The 15,172-nt window shown below is 49.7% G+C and overlaps 2 protein-coding genes across 2 annotated transcripts in view; one reads left to right on the forward strand and one right to left on the reverse strand.

Moving 5' to 3' along the window:
- Positions 1-2,775: 2,775 nt before the first annotated feature.
- Positions 2,776-15,172, reverse strand: part of LOC135901395 (uncharacterized) — a 57,757-nt gene continuing 45,360 nt past the window's right edge. The window contains exons 4-5 of the mRNA XM_065431146.1: positions 3,766-3,817; positions 2,776-3,221 (exon numbers count right to left, since the gene is read on the reverse strand). Of these exons, the coding sequence (XP_065287218.1) occupies positions 3,218-3,221; positions 3,766-3,817 (56 nt within the window). The 3' untranslated portion in view covers positions 2,776-3,217. The remainder of the gene's footprint in view (positions 3,222-3,765; positions 3,818-15,172) is intronic.
- Positions 10,426-15,172, forward strand: part of LOC135901443 (protocadherin-15-like) — a 320,018-nt gene continuing 315,271 nt past the window's right edge. The window contains exon 1 of the mRNA XM_065431252.2: positions 10,426-11,005. The gene's annotated coding sequence lies outside the window, so the exon portion shown is untranslated. The remainder of the gene's footprint in view (positions 11,006-15,172) is intronic.

A 15,172-nucleotide genomic window follows, 5' to 3' on the forward strand; every position in this document is an offset into this window, starting at 1 on the left:
TTTGCCCTGCGGTGGGCGTAACCAGGCTGATGATGATGATGATGGCAGTCACCACTACGGGTTATTTGGTCATTTCTGTCCTTTTTGGTTCGTTCTTCTGGTCGGGCAGTACAGAACTGATCTGTTGCGAGGCGCTTGGGTAACCACGCGCTTGCGGTGGGTTCGCGTTCCCATCCGTGTCTCTCCGCGGCCGGTGGCTTGCTCTGCTGCCTGTTACAGCGTGATCAGTGCCGCGCGCGTGAACTCGCCTGCTATTTGCTTGGCACGTAAATGCGTTACGTGCTACTGGGCGTACATTTGAATCGTGGATCACAAGTGTTAAATGCACCTGAATTTTACTCTACAGCCATGACATTTTATCGTTGCGTCCAACAGGTATGTCCTGATGTATACGTTCTCGAAAACCGTGTTTTGGATGCATGTCAGCCTTATTGCTTCCTCTAGTTCCCCGAGGGCGCCACGCACGCTCCAATAATTTGTCGTGGGATGTGATAACCGTGTCATTTGTGCCTGGCCACCTACGCGACTTCATGTGACGTCTAGGGTGGCAAGTGGTCCCAACCAAGGAGGATATATAGAATATGCTGAAGTGAAAGTCGCCTATAGGCGCCTATTGGTGACAGTGAAGCCGCGCTGAGCGCGCGGCGGCCATCTTGTCAGTGGCAAAAAGGAGCCGAGCGCAGCCGCATTCATGATTCTTCGCGCTGCCGGTGAAGTTGCTCGCGTTTAGAAAGCAATGAAAACACGCAGTTCTGGCCGTAAACGTTTATTTTACATCTGTCAGCTGCCGATTGGCGTGTAGAAAGCAATTCACCTGCATGAATATTAAGGAGAGAAGCTTAATTCAAGCGCATAAGCATGACGACAGGTACCGTACGGGTGACTGAAGATAATCGCCCTTGACTGAAGTGGCCTCACTTTATTCTTGAACAGTTCTCGGTTTCGTTCCTTCGCCAAGTGGTGTAGCCTCACTTTTATGTATTCATCTGCGACTTTTCTCCACAAATTGTAAATGTGATTATCAAGCCGATCGAAGTCAAGGATGTGCTGCTCCCATTTCTGGAACCACTTTTTCTCTAAGGAAGCACCCAGGTCTTCCAAGATGCCCTTGACTTGCCCTTGACTTCACCGTTGCAATGGTATTACATTCAGCCTGTAGCCGTTGCAGTCCCTTCTCAGCTGCTTCACACAGGCCAATGACGTCTCGTGACGGTGAAATAAGTCCACCTCTGCTCTTTTGCTTAATTAAAGGTACCAGCTCATGTGAATGCAGGGCGGTGATGCACTGTTCACATGTTGTGTTTGTGCGAACTTTCCGAACAATGAAGCCCGCTATGTATGGCACCATGACATCCACAAATGCAGAAAGGCTTTCGGGCCAGTCAATGCGATGAGTATAATTGCAGTCATCGGGCTGTAGGATTGATGACCTGCGCATGTCAGTGAGCGTGCTTCTTGCATCTACCATGGCTATTGTAGTGGTTGCATGAAAGATAGAGACCATATCTTGGGAGCAGTTTTCAGAACTGGAAGACGTTACTTCCGTCTCAACCAACAGACACTTGTATGCAGCCATAAATTGCGCGGCTGTTGGATTGTTGTTATGTCCGCCTCGTCCACGTATGCATCCGAAGAAGTTCTCGGCGTGATCTTGACTTAGTTTGTGCGTCAGCAAGTACTTCAGTTGATCCTTGCCAACAAGCTCGTCGAACATTCTTTCGGTGCTTGCCATGCATATCAAAAAGCCAACGAAACCAGCTCTTTTTTTTTTGCAGACCTTCTGTACTTGCACGTCCTGCCGGATATCTCAGCCCGTTTATGTAAGCTCGGGTCTCAGAAAAAGACGGCTTCCAGCAGGCTTCGTTCTGCTTCCGAAGGGGTGCTTTATACGACGTTGCTAGTGTGTTCCTGGAGTTGAAGATGTCGAACATGTGATCGAACGTTCTAATGAACTTTGATGCTGCGCTGGCACCCTTGAATTGTGGAAGATTTAGCACCTGTTCGCAGAAGTCGAAAGCGTCGGCAACTGAGGCACTCAATGCTTGTACGGCATAACGAACTTTCATTTTTTGCTTTTCCCACTAGACGTGGACCTTCGTAAGCTTGTTGCCAAGCCGAAACCTTTTTCCACGTTGAAGTGCCTCCGATGCCACTACATAAGAACATTTCACATGCCTTCCTTCCATGTCAACGAGGTAACTTCCGGTTGCCAGCGAATTACGGATGAGCTTAATCATATGGCAGGCATCTAAGATAATGTAAACATTTTTAGTGCTATCAGGTGGATTGAAAAAACTTGTTATAAACTGATGAGTGTCCGGTCGAAGCTGAGTACCTAAACACTTAGCCGTTGTGAAGTTCGACAACGCACTGTCAAATGTAAGAGAGACAACTTCAGCCTACACTGATGCAAGTTTCTCAGTACACTGCTTGGTGAGCTCTGCTCTCTCTGCGCCAGTGAGTGCGTCAATTGAAAAAAAAAAATGTGCGACATCTTGATTCTGATCTTTATGCCAACAATCATGAAGACACACACATTTTTGGCTTCGGGGAGACTGTCATCATCTAGCCCCGTTCCAAAGTCTACATACCCAACTATCTGGTCTCCAACAAGTTCTACATGTTTTCTTATGGCCATGTCATCCACGACCAGGGCGCAGTAAGATGGTTCACTCCGTGCTTGCGCAATCTTTTCGAGAAAAGAAAATGCTTCATCCGTGAAACCAGGAGCTCCGTCGATTGATCGATACCAATCCCGAAGTGTACGCTGTGACGGAAGGGCACCATTGAATTTGGATCCGATGTACTCATAGGCGGCCGGAGAATAAAAATGTAATGTCAGTGCGTACGCACGGAGCTCAGGTGCGTACTTTCCCTTCTGTTCGTTGCCCGCCCTGCAGAGAAGCTGCTGAATGTCGCTTGAAAAGGCAGATGTAAACAAGTGCGAGCCTTTTTCTGAGAGGAGTTTTCGTTCTCTGATTTCTTTGATGACTTCTTGTGCTGTCTCATCTCTCTTCGCAAGCCTTCGCTTCGTTTGCTGCAATATCTTAATTTTTTCTTCAACTGCGTTATTTCTTCTTTAGAGGCACTGACTTTGTCCCCGCACCATTGTTTGGTTGGCGAAGACACAGGTTGGTCTTCAACTTCAGGCACTTCGCTCAGATGGGCAGTGCACTGGCTGGGCAGTCTTGGTGCTTGCGTTCTGGACGCTTCCTCTTTACCTGAAATGAACACCACATATTTTGATTAAGTTTCAAGCTAGATAATACATTGGTTAATAAACCAAATGTAGTTTATTGGCTATACCACAAGCTTAGTGCTGGGACGTCTGAGCACCTAAAGCTTTCGCCTGACGAAGCAACTTCCAGTGTGAGGGAGCTGCCGTATGCGAGCAGAGGGGACACGGTACAGTCTGTTTTTATTTTTGTAGGCGGACAGGGCTTTAATCGCATCTTTCATCCGGCTTGACTGTTATCACGTAATCACGAGCACTTCTTTTCAACGAAACGAAGCAGAAAAACAGCGCCCATGGCACACCTTTTTCCACGAACACAACCATGCAGCACCATATTGAAAAAAGCAATGAATGAGAACTCTGTCGACATCGAGACGTTTCATTTCCTTTACTTCAATGTACCTATCCGACAAGGGGCCTTCGACGACTCTCGATTTCGGTGCCGTATTGGTACCACGAATACATATCACGTGAGGCAAATCATTTTTCCGAGCGCATGTCACGGTATGACATTCTGCAGTGATACTCACAGGCTTCTGTAGAGGCTGCGGAAACACGGAATGCACACCTTCCTCCCGCAGTCTGCAAGGGGAGTATGGTAGAGCGATTCAAAGACGGGACAAGAGAAGACACAAAGGGACACACACAGTCTGGTTGTTTGCCCGGTGCAGTCAAAGCACTCTGGCAAGAAGTGCACGGAGCACAGGCGATCTCCATCTTTCGCATGCCACCTTTCACAGCGAACGGCCCGCTCCCACAGACTCCGCCGTTCGGTATCTTCTGGAAACCTGTCGAATATTTCAGGACTCATATTTGTTACGCGCTCATAGCCATCAGTTAGCACCCCTCAGCAATGCCCTGGTAATGGCTCAAGCCTGAACCTAGACGTTTTCGCCTACTTACAGGCGGAATGTGAGGCCGCAGCCCTTCTTCAGCCTGTTTGTAGTACATCCGTAGGCGACAAAAGAGGCAACCATTATAAAACCAATGGCGTTTGCATGCCTATAGCGTCAACTTGCACTCTAAAACAACCCACGAAAGCACCAGCGCGAGCCGGCTTCGAGCGCGTTTTTTGTCACTGACAAGATGGCGCTCGTTACCTCATTAAACGGGAGATCGCGAGAGGCAGCGTGTGGGTGATGCGTAGGCGCGTCACTATGGCACCATCTCGTAGCGCTCGTCACCGCAGAGCCCGTCTTGCGGGGCACTACACTTTTCTTCTCACGCTTTCGTCATACCCTCCTTCTCCGCTTTCCTCATCCCGCTCTTTTCGCTATCGCTGGCTTTATTGCCGGGCTGCGCTTCGCGTTCGCTATTTCACCCTTTGCTGTGCTAGTTCGATCGGTTACGCAGACGCCGACACTCAACGCAGGAACGGGCGCCTAAGAGCTGTTCACTAAAGTTGTGGACAAGAAAACGAGACGTACGTTTCCTCTTTTTTTGTGTGTGTTTCTTGAGCTACTTTGCCGATCGCACATGTGTCGGTACGTTCCCGTTCTATATTCGTTGTGATCATTTTTATCTCTGCAATACTTCGTCACTGATAATGTCTTAGAAGCTAGCCCAATTTTCAGTCATGCATTTTCTGCATTTCACACAGCTTAGGGCAACGAGAGCCGTCGGTGGTGGCAAGTGTGAACACGCCGATGCGTTTGCATTCGTCATCGATGCATGCATAGAAAAGATTCATGTGGCGGACGCAACTATAGAGTTGGGAAGCGTGACGAAGGAAAATGTACCCTAAAAGGAACGCTGGTGCACTGATAAGACGGCAAAATGGCAAGTACAAATGTGAGTGTTCGCCTCCGTAGCCTCAGCTTCGGAGCCGTTAGAGCTGCGCAGGCGAAGACAAGTAATTCGCATGGCACACGAAGCTCTTCCGTATATATGAAAAGCTCCTTTAACATTACTCCAGCATTACTCTGGGAATACCTCCTTCTCCGCCATTTGCAGCTGCGACTTGCCTTGCAGAAGTTCCTTATTTTCAGTGTCATATCTGAAGGGTTTGTCGCCGATAAAACTCGATTGAACGGCAGCTTAAAATCATGCGGTTGTTCTTTGGCAAAAAGTGTTATTTGATTACTCTCCGTTCTTATGCGTGGCAAAAAATCTTCACTGATGGCGCAACCGGTGCCTTTTAGCTTGCCCCGTTATAGGAGGACCTGCTTTTTGTTTTGTAGGAAGAGAAGCAAACAATCACTGGGCGAGGCTTGTTAGAAAGAAAAGAATCGACGCTATGCGCGCCCTCTATGTCGTTATCGCTGATTTGCAACCCAATAACTTCTTCACAATGTTTGCGAAATTTCAATTCGTACTCATTCCTAGGGCCCTATAACGTAAAACTATTCCAATATGTTTCTATTCCAATCTCCTGACGTCAAATTTGCGTAACCACCAAGGCAAGCACCGGGCGGTCACCCGCAGGGTTGTCTGAACAGACCAACCAAACGCTCTCCTCGTTCATAGGAGGTCACTTTTGTTTGCTTGAAGAACGAATAACATTGCCTACACTGAGCGGCTTGTCGTATCTAATTGGCTGACAAGAGGCGAGGAGAAGGTTCAAGTGGAGAGGGATTCGATGGGGCCAAGCCACTGAACTGAAGGTCGATAACCGGATGAAGAGGGTGGTGCCGGCGTCTACGATTGGTCGGCTTTCCCTTACTTAGCTTGCGGTGGCTGGCCGAAAATCGCGGCGGCATGCAACGGAAGCTCAAGAATGACGCTAAAACGGACCCTCAGCAAAGAGTTGGCAGAATGAGGGGGTAAACGTGCCTAAAGTGCTCGAAAACGTTACACGACCACGCAAGAAGTTTTATGATACGCAAATACACCCATGCTCTCCGGCAGGTGCGAGTCGCCAGCGTCTGAGCGATCGGCGGCAGCCATCTTCTATTCCTTTTGGAACGGGGCAGTCTGGGGCTATTCCGAATAAAATTCAGTTTTGTTCGGCATATTAATGCATCTTTATCGTGTACACGTCATTCTGACGCGGTGAGTTCTTGCTGTTTTGTGACGTCGCGTGACAGGCAGGTGATGTGGGTGCACCCCGAAAACTTTTTACCAATAGCCGAGGACTAATTGCGGAAAGGGGTCGAATCAGAAATAAATGTTTTTCTTTTTTCTGTCAAATCATGCATAATGAGTGTGTACAGATCATATCAGATGGGGAAGTATCGCGGTTTTCGTGACGTCGCGTGACAGACAGGTGAAGTGGGGGTGGTCGAAAACAGTTTTTAACCAATCGTGGAGGGCTGATAGCAGAATTGGAATGGAAAAGTTTGGAATAGTTTTACGTTACAGCGCCCCTAGTTTCATGTTCCGTGTCATCTATGTCATACGCAACAAGGTTGCAGCTTCTGCTACGAGTTTCGCCTTCTGCTAGACTTGGCACTGCTTCTGCTTCTATAGACTAGGCTGAGACTTGGCGCCTGTTTTAAACACTCATAGTTTCAGCACGTGAGCGGATCAGGTGTATCTCACGTTTCGTCGCGGATTGCTTCATGCTGAAAGATTCAAGTTTCTTGCTCAAGTTCTGTCTGCGTGCTGTGTGTGTGATAGCAACGTATGTGAGCAGAGGTTTTGTCCTAAGATGGACTAACATCTATGGCCTTCGTTAGTTTTTCACCCTGGTCGTCTTTCGAGGGCCCTGGATTTAATCGGTATCACATGCCCGGAGCATTAGAATGATTTGGGAAGTTACCGTAAGGAACACACGAGACGAAAAAAGGGACAACACGAAGCGGATTAATGACATCACACTGTGCGCACTGATCATCAAGCTGCAAGGAACCAATAAAGGTGCCTACTTTTGAAGTAATGTAATATAGCAGAGTGTGGGTGTAGGCCAGGTGAATATAGAATATAAAAAGGTGTGAAACAGGCGTTGCTATGCAGAACGCAGACCGAACAAATTGACAGTTTGCACGCGAGAAGAGATTCTAAAAGGGCATGCGAAGAAATAATCGCACTTAGGGAAACCTTTGTGTAGACAGAGCAGGGGCGCTATAACCTAAAGCTATTCGAGCTTTTCTATTCCAATTCTGTAATCAGCCCTCCGCGATTGGTCAAAAACTTTTTTGGCCCACTTGACGCGTCTGTCACGCGACGTCACGAGAACCGCGATAGCTCCCAATCTCATATGACGTGTGCAGACTGATTATGCATGATTTGACCGAAAAAAGAAAAATAGTTATTTCTGATTCGACGCCTTTTCGCCATGAGCCCCCACCTATTGGTCAAAAGTTTTCGGGCTGCACCCACTTCACCTGCATGTCACGCGACGTCACAAAACCGCAAAAACTCACCGCCTCAAAGTTACGTGTACGCATTAAAAATGCATTAATATGCCGAACAAAACTGAAGTTTCTTCTGAATAGTCGCAGGCTGCCCCGTTCCGAAAGGAATAGAAAATGGCTGCAGCCGATCGCTCAGGCGCGGGCTATACTCGCACCTGCCGGAGAGCATGGGTTTATTTGCGTGTAATAAAACTTCTTGCGTGGCCGTGTAACGTTTTCGAGCACTTTCGGCACGCTTACGACCTCATTCTGCCAAGTATTCTTTGCTGAGGATTCGTTTTAGCGTCATTCTGAAGCTTCCGTTGCATGCCGCCGCGATTGTCGACCACCCACCGCAAGCTGAGTAAGGGGATGCGGACCAATCGCAGACGCCGGTACCACCTTGATCCGGTTATCGACTTTTGCGGATGCAATAGAACAATCGCGCACCTTCTTTGTCAGTGCTCTCGTTTCAACCCGCAAAGAGCAGTCCTCTCAGCCACCCTAGACAAACTGGACAAGCGCCCAATGACAGAAAACAAGATCCTTGGAAACTGGCCTACGCGATCATCAGCGCGATCGGCTATGAAAGCGCTGCTGCGATATTTAAAAGACACTGGACTTTCTGACAGATTGTGACTTCACTGTGGGACGCAGGGTTGTATGGTGACACTGCCTAACACTAGGAACGCCTTTGCGGGCTGCGTGACTGTGCCCACAGAAACAGTTTGTGTGTGTGTGCGTGTGTGTTTAGTTTTCTTTTTCTTTTTTTTAATCCTTCTCTCTCTCACCTATCGCATCTCCTTGCCCCTCCCCCAGTACAGGGTAGCCAACAGGAGGTAATCTCTGGTTAACCTCCATGTCCTTGCCTTTCTCTCTCTCTCTCTCTCTCTTTTCAGCGCAGGGGCTCGGCCCTATAGAATCGCTCTCCACTTGAGCGTGCTCCTCGCCTCTTGCCAGCCAATTGGATAAGACAAGCCGCTCAGTGCAGGCAATGTTATTCTTTTTTCAAGCAAACAAAAGTGACATCCTATGAACGAGGAGAGCGCTTGGTTAGTCTGTTCAGACAACCCTGTGGGTGACCGCCCGTTGCTTGCGTAGGCGGCTACGCAAAGTCGACATCAGGAGATTAGAATAAAAACATATTGGAATAGTTTATATTCAAGAAGCAAAAGCCCCCAGATTTTCTCTCGCGCGCCCGCTCTCACTCGCGCCTGCGCACAAACGGATGGCGATCCCTCAAATCAACGTCTCGTCGTCGCAGACCGCTTTCAAGACACGAGCGCCGGTAACGCCTCCCAACGGCGTCGGCCAAAGGCATCTACTACGGCGTCCGCGATGCGCGTGGTCAACGCCGTGGTTGACGCCGCAGTGTTCTCCACCCTGTACAGAGCGGCGGGCGAGGAGGACACCGAGGTACCGTAGCAGCCGCCGGAGAAGAACGCCCCTCCTCCCTGGCCTGACCCCCTGGGGCCTCGCGCGTAAGAGAAGGCACGCTCGCTTTCCTCGCTCGCGCGCGCGAGATTAAACCACCTTTCGCCGGCTCACCCTCGCCACTTTCACTCGCACATACAGCATAAGTCGTGCTGCGACGGTCTTATCGCCCTTCGACTTTATACAGAACATCACGGCTCCGACTACGCCGTTGGCAGAAATTCACCTGGAGTGTCCATCTAATTTCTGTCACAACAAAAGATTATTACGTCTGAATGTAGCCTATTGTGCATTGTTGTAAACCTCGCTGATCAATTGAGTACAATTGAGGCGGCGATTGCATTTAGTGGCGCTAAATAGAGCTAAGGTGTGAGAGGACACTCATGTGACATTCCCATACTTGTTTATTCGCTTTGTACGAGATCTTACTACAATTAAATTGGTTGGTTTCCTCACCGCAGAAGATGTAATCATTTATTATGTGCTTTGTCGTTGTGTATGAACAAATAGTAGTGCGAAAAGGTACTGACAGACTATTGTTGTTTATTTGTTGATGTTAGACACACTTAATTGAAAGCAACAATATTGACTATTTGTGAATGTAGGAGCTACTTGCTCATCGGTTGCTGGGAGAAGTGTTTGGTTAGTCAATTGGCTGAGTGATTGTAGTTTGCAAATGTGATAGAGAGAAATAAAGGGGAGCAAATACTAGGGTGTTTTCTGTCTCCATTTTTCATATGTGACCGATGTAACATAAAGGCAACATTTCTTTCCTTTAGTGTCTTTACAATTATAAATTTAATTCTTTTTTTGTGGCCTTGGTTGTGAGCTGTCTCCGTGCATTTGTATAACTTGACGTTAAGTTTGAGTGAGTTTAATGTAACTTTTTTATTCGGTGACTTCTATTTAGTTCAGTGCCACTTCATATATATATATATATATATATATATATATATATATATATAGAGAGAGATAGAGACTGATGAACGAAGTGCAAGCGTGCACCTGCACTTCTTTCGATTCAATAAACACCGGATACGATGAGATACTTCTTTCATACAGATATGTATAATTATAGAGAGATAGAGAGGGAGAGCGCGGGTTCATTAGCTGTGATTGTCCATACAAAGCAGCAGTCGCCGCCGTTTAAAAGCGGTCATACCTCCTTATTATAGCGTAATATACAATTAAGAACAACTCTGCGGTTTCCTCCGTTGGAGCCCAGCAACATGCGTGCCTTACAATCTATTCGCTGCACGCAAGTTGCGGACGGAGTTTAATAAAAGCCGCGCCAGATGGCGACAACGTAGCACGTGGAACGCTACGCGCCCATAGAAGCCAAACTGTTTGGAAAGAAGGGGGCGCCGGTGAATGAGGCGAGCGGGACGCAGGAAAGGGGGCGAGTCCGGCACGAGACGCCCGCACCAGGGGGCGCGTTGCCTGGCAACCGGACGCCCCACAACAACTTTCGTCTGCTGCCTCGGCGCCGGTGGGGGAAGCCCTGAAGGAGGGGGTCGGACAGGCAGGTGCCATTCCTTTGTTGGACCAGGTAGCGCGAGGAGCAACCCTCCGCTGCGGCCGCTGCTATGCGCCGTGGTGCTGCCGTGCGCGCGTGGTGCAGCCGTTGACCGACTTCTGCCGGGCTTCGCACGTGCCCTTCGTCGCCCCAGCAGCCGGGATCTCACCTTTGTGCCGGCTTACGCGAGCGGCCGAGGATTAGCGATGTCTGTCGTTTCGTTTACACCTTCCTGAAAGCGGATATCTCCCTTCCGTTCTCCTTTGTGCGTGCACTGTCATCGCCGCTGCCCTTTCTTTTGTGTTTTGCATGTTGCGGAGCACAGTGATCACTGTTCAGTACTCGCCTCTTGTTTTCTTGCTCCGAGGCCGGCATCCCTGATCAGTGAGGAGATTGGGAAGCTCCAGGTGACCAGGTTTTTACCGAAGTGTTTACGAGTGGCGCGATTCTTTGTGCGTGTGAGTGGTGCTACGACTTGAGTGGATTTCGTGAGCGGATACACGTCGCACCGGACGAGGGCGAATACGGACGACCTCGTAACTTTAGGTGAGTGCAACCAGAGAACGTTTGGTCCAGTGATTCACATGCACCTCGGAAGTGCATGCGCATATAGAACGAGCGTGTTCTTTATGAACCTGTCGTGTAAAAAATTATCGTCGTCTGCTGGCCCGCCTAAATACCGCGCGTACCATCGACCACCTCTCAGAATGCGACGTTTCGTAGACGTAATACGCAAGAGAATGTTCTAACGCTTTCATTATTTAAACCTTCATATAATTCCAGAACATTAACACTCTTATTGTACGTTATAATTTAGCCACTGTCCGTTACGCACTTATAAAGCGGCTTGAAGGTAGCGCTCGACCAAAGAGATCAATGGCTCGGGGTGCTTACGGTACATACGTGGACTTATCCGCTTCCTTCAGTATTTTAGCTTTGAAGAAACACTTTCAGCAGGGGCCAAAATGCAGTCATGATGCATCACAAAAGCTCTCGCTTTGATGTGTGATACAAAAGTGCATGAACTCGATGTCTCCAATGGCCACTGGTGGCGCAAAAAAATGGCCTTATCTATATAGCCACGGGTTTTGCGTTTCAATTGCTGAACAATAAATGCAACCTTCACCGTTGTGCAACCAACTACAGACGGCGTTACGTGTCGTCTGCGAGTACATTGTACTATGCCTTGGAACTCATCCTGTTACTGCATATACCGCTCTCTTACTGCTACTCGTATAGATCTTCACATCTTATTGCATGCTAAACTCCACTAATTTATGTTATTCTCGGCTAAAATAGTAGGTACGTCCGTTCTCTAAGCCATAATGTCGTCTTCCTGTCTCTCAAACGAGCGCCTAGTGCACCCACGCTCTTAACGGTCCCTGAAGACTACTGACATCCAACTTGCTGATCTCGACAGTGAAGGTGCAGAGTCAACATTGAACTGAATGAAATGGACGGAATTGCCTGAAGGACCGACTCAATGGCGCTTACTTTCCGTCTGGATCCGCCTTCTAAATCTTGCTCCACTAAGTGGAAGATATTTTCACCATTGTTCTACTTACTAAGTGTAACAAATGTCCTTAGGCGTTTGCTGTGCCTTCACCCGAGCTCCCTGCCACTGAACATTAGTGTTTATGACCTTGCGCAGCTCGCTATTGTTCTAGGCATAACCCTCTCAATATTGGCCGGATTAGAGGGTTTTATTTATGCTTGCTACACGATACGTCACAGCGATACGCGATACGTTAGGACGTTTGCGCATTGCAGTCGTACATCTTCGATTTACTGCGGCGGTGAGCGGGCGACACGGCGCGGATGAACACAGCTCGAAAGCATTCGGGGCTCTCCTATTGGCTAAGGAGTCCTGCAGCTTCCACAGCGCTGCAAAACTTTTTGCGAGGTGTAGTAGAGTGGAATATATGTGGAACGAGATTAAGAGTATGCCTTCCACTACTTCTGAAAGCGTGAGTGCTAGGGCACGTTCATAGACTGTATCGTTCAATGACCATCGAGACTGCACCTGCGACAAAGCTGCTGTGCTCCGTAGCGCTTCGGAATGCGCGTTCGCTGAATCGTTATACCGGCTCACAGGTTCGCCCGTCCAACGCTGCTCCGGAGCGGTGCAGCATCACTGTCGAGGTCGCGGGATCGCATCCCGCCCACGGCGGCATCATCTCGATGGGGGCGAAATGCGACAACACCCGTGTACTTAGATCTAGGTGCACGTTAAAGAACCTCAGGTGGTCGAAGTTTCCGGAGTCCCCCACTACGACGTGCCTCATATTCAGATAGAGGTTTTGGCACGTAAAACCCCATTATGTAGTTTAGTTTTCTTCAAGACTGTCGTGTAGCGCTCCTTTCTGTGCGCAAAGACAGGATAGTTCGCCTCCTCATTGCAGCTAGATTTAACTACAACTCACTTGTCATCGCAGCTCGGACTCATGCGGGAACGTATTTTTTAACCATTCTTTCCTCTTGCTTCTACTCATTTCACGTCAACTGTCACGTCGCAAGGCAGCCAAGCCCAATCCTGCCGATGGCGTTGGTGTTGTGCCAGCTGCACTGACGTACGCCAAAAGGAATTAAATGTGAAAAGAATAGTTATAAACAGTGGCGTAGCTAGGTCGTCTGGCACCCGGGGCCCTTTGCTCTTCTGTCACCCCCCCCCCCCCCCTGTGTAGTCGTGGAAGGCGAGGATATCGACAATCTTCGGGTGTCTTCAGACGTATATGACACCCTCCCCCCTTCCCTACTGGCCCCGTGCACCCGGGGCCCACGGCCCCCCGGCGCCCACTGTTGCTACGCCACTGGTTATAAAATTACGTACTTTGCCGTACATATTATGGTAATGGGTATGGAATCAGCTTACTGGGATTCGTCTTTAAAAGTAATTTCCACGTCTCTAAATCAGCTGAAGCGGTGGAATCGCGCTGTCCCCCGCAGATTATTAGTATTTTTTTATCCGTACATAAATTCAGGTGCCTGGTATGTGGTCCTCGTATTTAGCTCCCTACCCCATCAGCAAGCAACAATAAGGCTGCGCGTCTGGGTCATCGCACCGTGACTTACGCGGCAGCGGGACAATGAGAACGACGGGCGCTTATGGTGTTTGAAATCCCGAGGGCGCTCCGCCGCTAGGTGACGACACGCTATACCTCGAGGGTCTGGCGCGGTCTTCCTGCATCTCTGCCCAGCGCTGCTGTCGTGTTGCCCTGGCGAGTGCGCGTAACCTTCGCGCCCTTAGCGGTGTATAAACGCGAGCGTCGCCTATGTCCCCGTTTCTTCGGCCTGCCCGCCTAATTCGCTACGCGGCCCCGGTCCTCGGACGCTCGCCTGGCTGGCCGCACGGGCGCAAATGAAAAACCGACCGGCAGGCGACATTGTGCGCACCTCTTCCCTCTCTTTCTCATTCTATCGACCCTTGCCCTCCGCGCAAGCATGCACAAACACACGCACGAGGGGGGTCGTGAAGCACGTGGACTGCCATCGAGCGTGAAACAAAGAAGGACGGCCTCTCCCAGCGAGGAACAACAATCGCTGCCCGACGCGCTCGCTTCGGCGCCATGAACGTGGGGCGACTGAGACCGACGACTCGGTGCTCGTTATGCCTTGGGACGAGCCAGAGGGCATTGCGAAAAGTGGCGGGCGCGATTTAAGAGACGGGCGCCGCTTGGGACCCCTCCGAGCTATGGACTTTTTCGACTCCGAATGAGTGCAGCATGTGATTGCGTGTCTAAATGCGCAGCGTGCAGTACACCCAGCCAGAGTGTCGCCGCGTGATGTTTACGAGCGATCACAGTCGCGTGGTTTGCGCGTGCGCACTGTACTGCCCTTCTAATGGCACCGGTTCGAGTGGTGCAGCGGCCCCGTCCTGATCACTTTCCTCTGTTTTATTTTGCGGTTCGCTTTCCGCAGCTGTAGAACAATAGCTGACTCGCTGGGGTCGTCGCCTAGCCCGATTGCCTTCTGGTTGCGTCGTGAGTGACTTGGCAAGCCACGAATAGGAAACTGAAGCAAGCAGCCCGTTTCGTTGTTCTGTGCTTAGCTTTCGTTTTACTGTGCTACGTTCCTTTCGGACATGGCGGGTTCATGTTTGCAATATATGCGAAAATTCAGCGCGGACAGGTTAACATGCACTTACACGGACACGGACACGGGGCTCGTTCTTGTCGTAGGCGCAAGTTTTCGTTTTTCTTTTTTTTTTTGCGTTCGCTCCGTGTGACTTTCCATTCACGCCGCTGCCCTCACGCGGTCACCTTGTACGGAGAGGTTCAGCAAATAAACAGAGAAGCTACGCAAAGCAGCGATGACTTCTTCCCCATGCCAGGAATTGCAAGCCCGCATACCATACCCGCGGTGGCGGCGCAGTGCCTTTGGTGTTGCGCCGTTAAGCCCGAGGGCGGCCGCTGGATCAAAGCCTGGCCGCGGTGGCTGCATTTCGATGAAGGCGAAATACAAAAACAAAACGTGTATACCGTGCACTGAGTGCACGGTAATAATCCCAGGGGTTCAAATTTAATCCGGAGTTCCCCGCTACGACGTGCGTCATAATCATATCGGGCACGGTACACCGTTCGGTACCTTGGTAATCCATACTGAAACTATTGACAGCGCGAAGCGACACGACCTGCGCAAGAAAGATGCACGGACAAACGCTGTCGTGTATCGCGTGTCCGTGTACTTTTCTTTTGTAGTTCGCGCCGTTTCGCG

The sequence above is a fragment of the Dermacentor albipictus genome, chromosome 1, assembly GCF_038994185.2.
Source record: "Dermacentor albipictus isolate Rhodes 1998 colony chromosome 1, USDA_Dalb.pri_finalv2, whole genome shotgun sequence".
NCBI lineage: Eukaryota > Metazoa > Arthropoda > Arachnida > Ixodida > Ixodidae > Dermacentor > Dermacentor albipictus.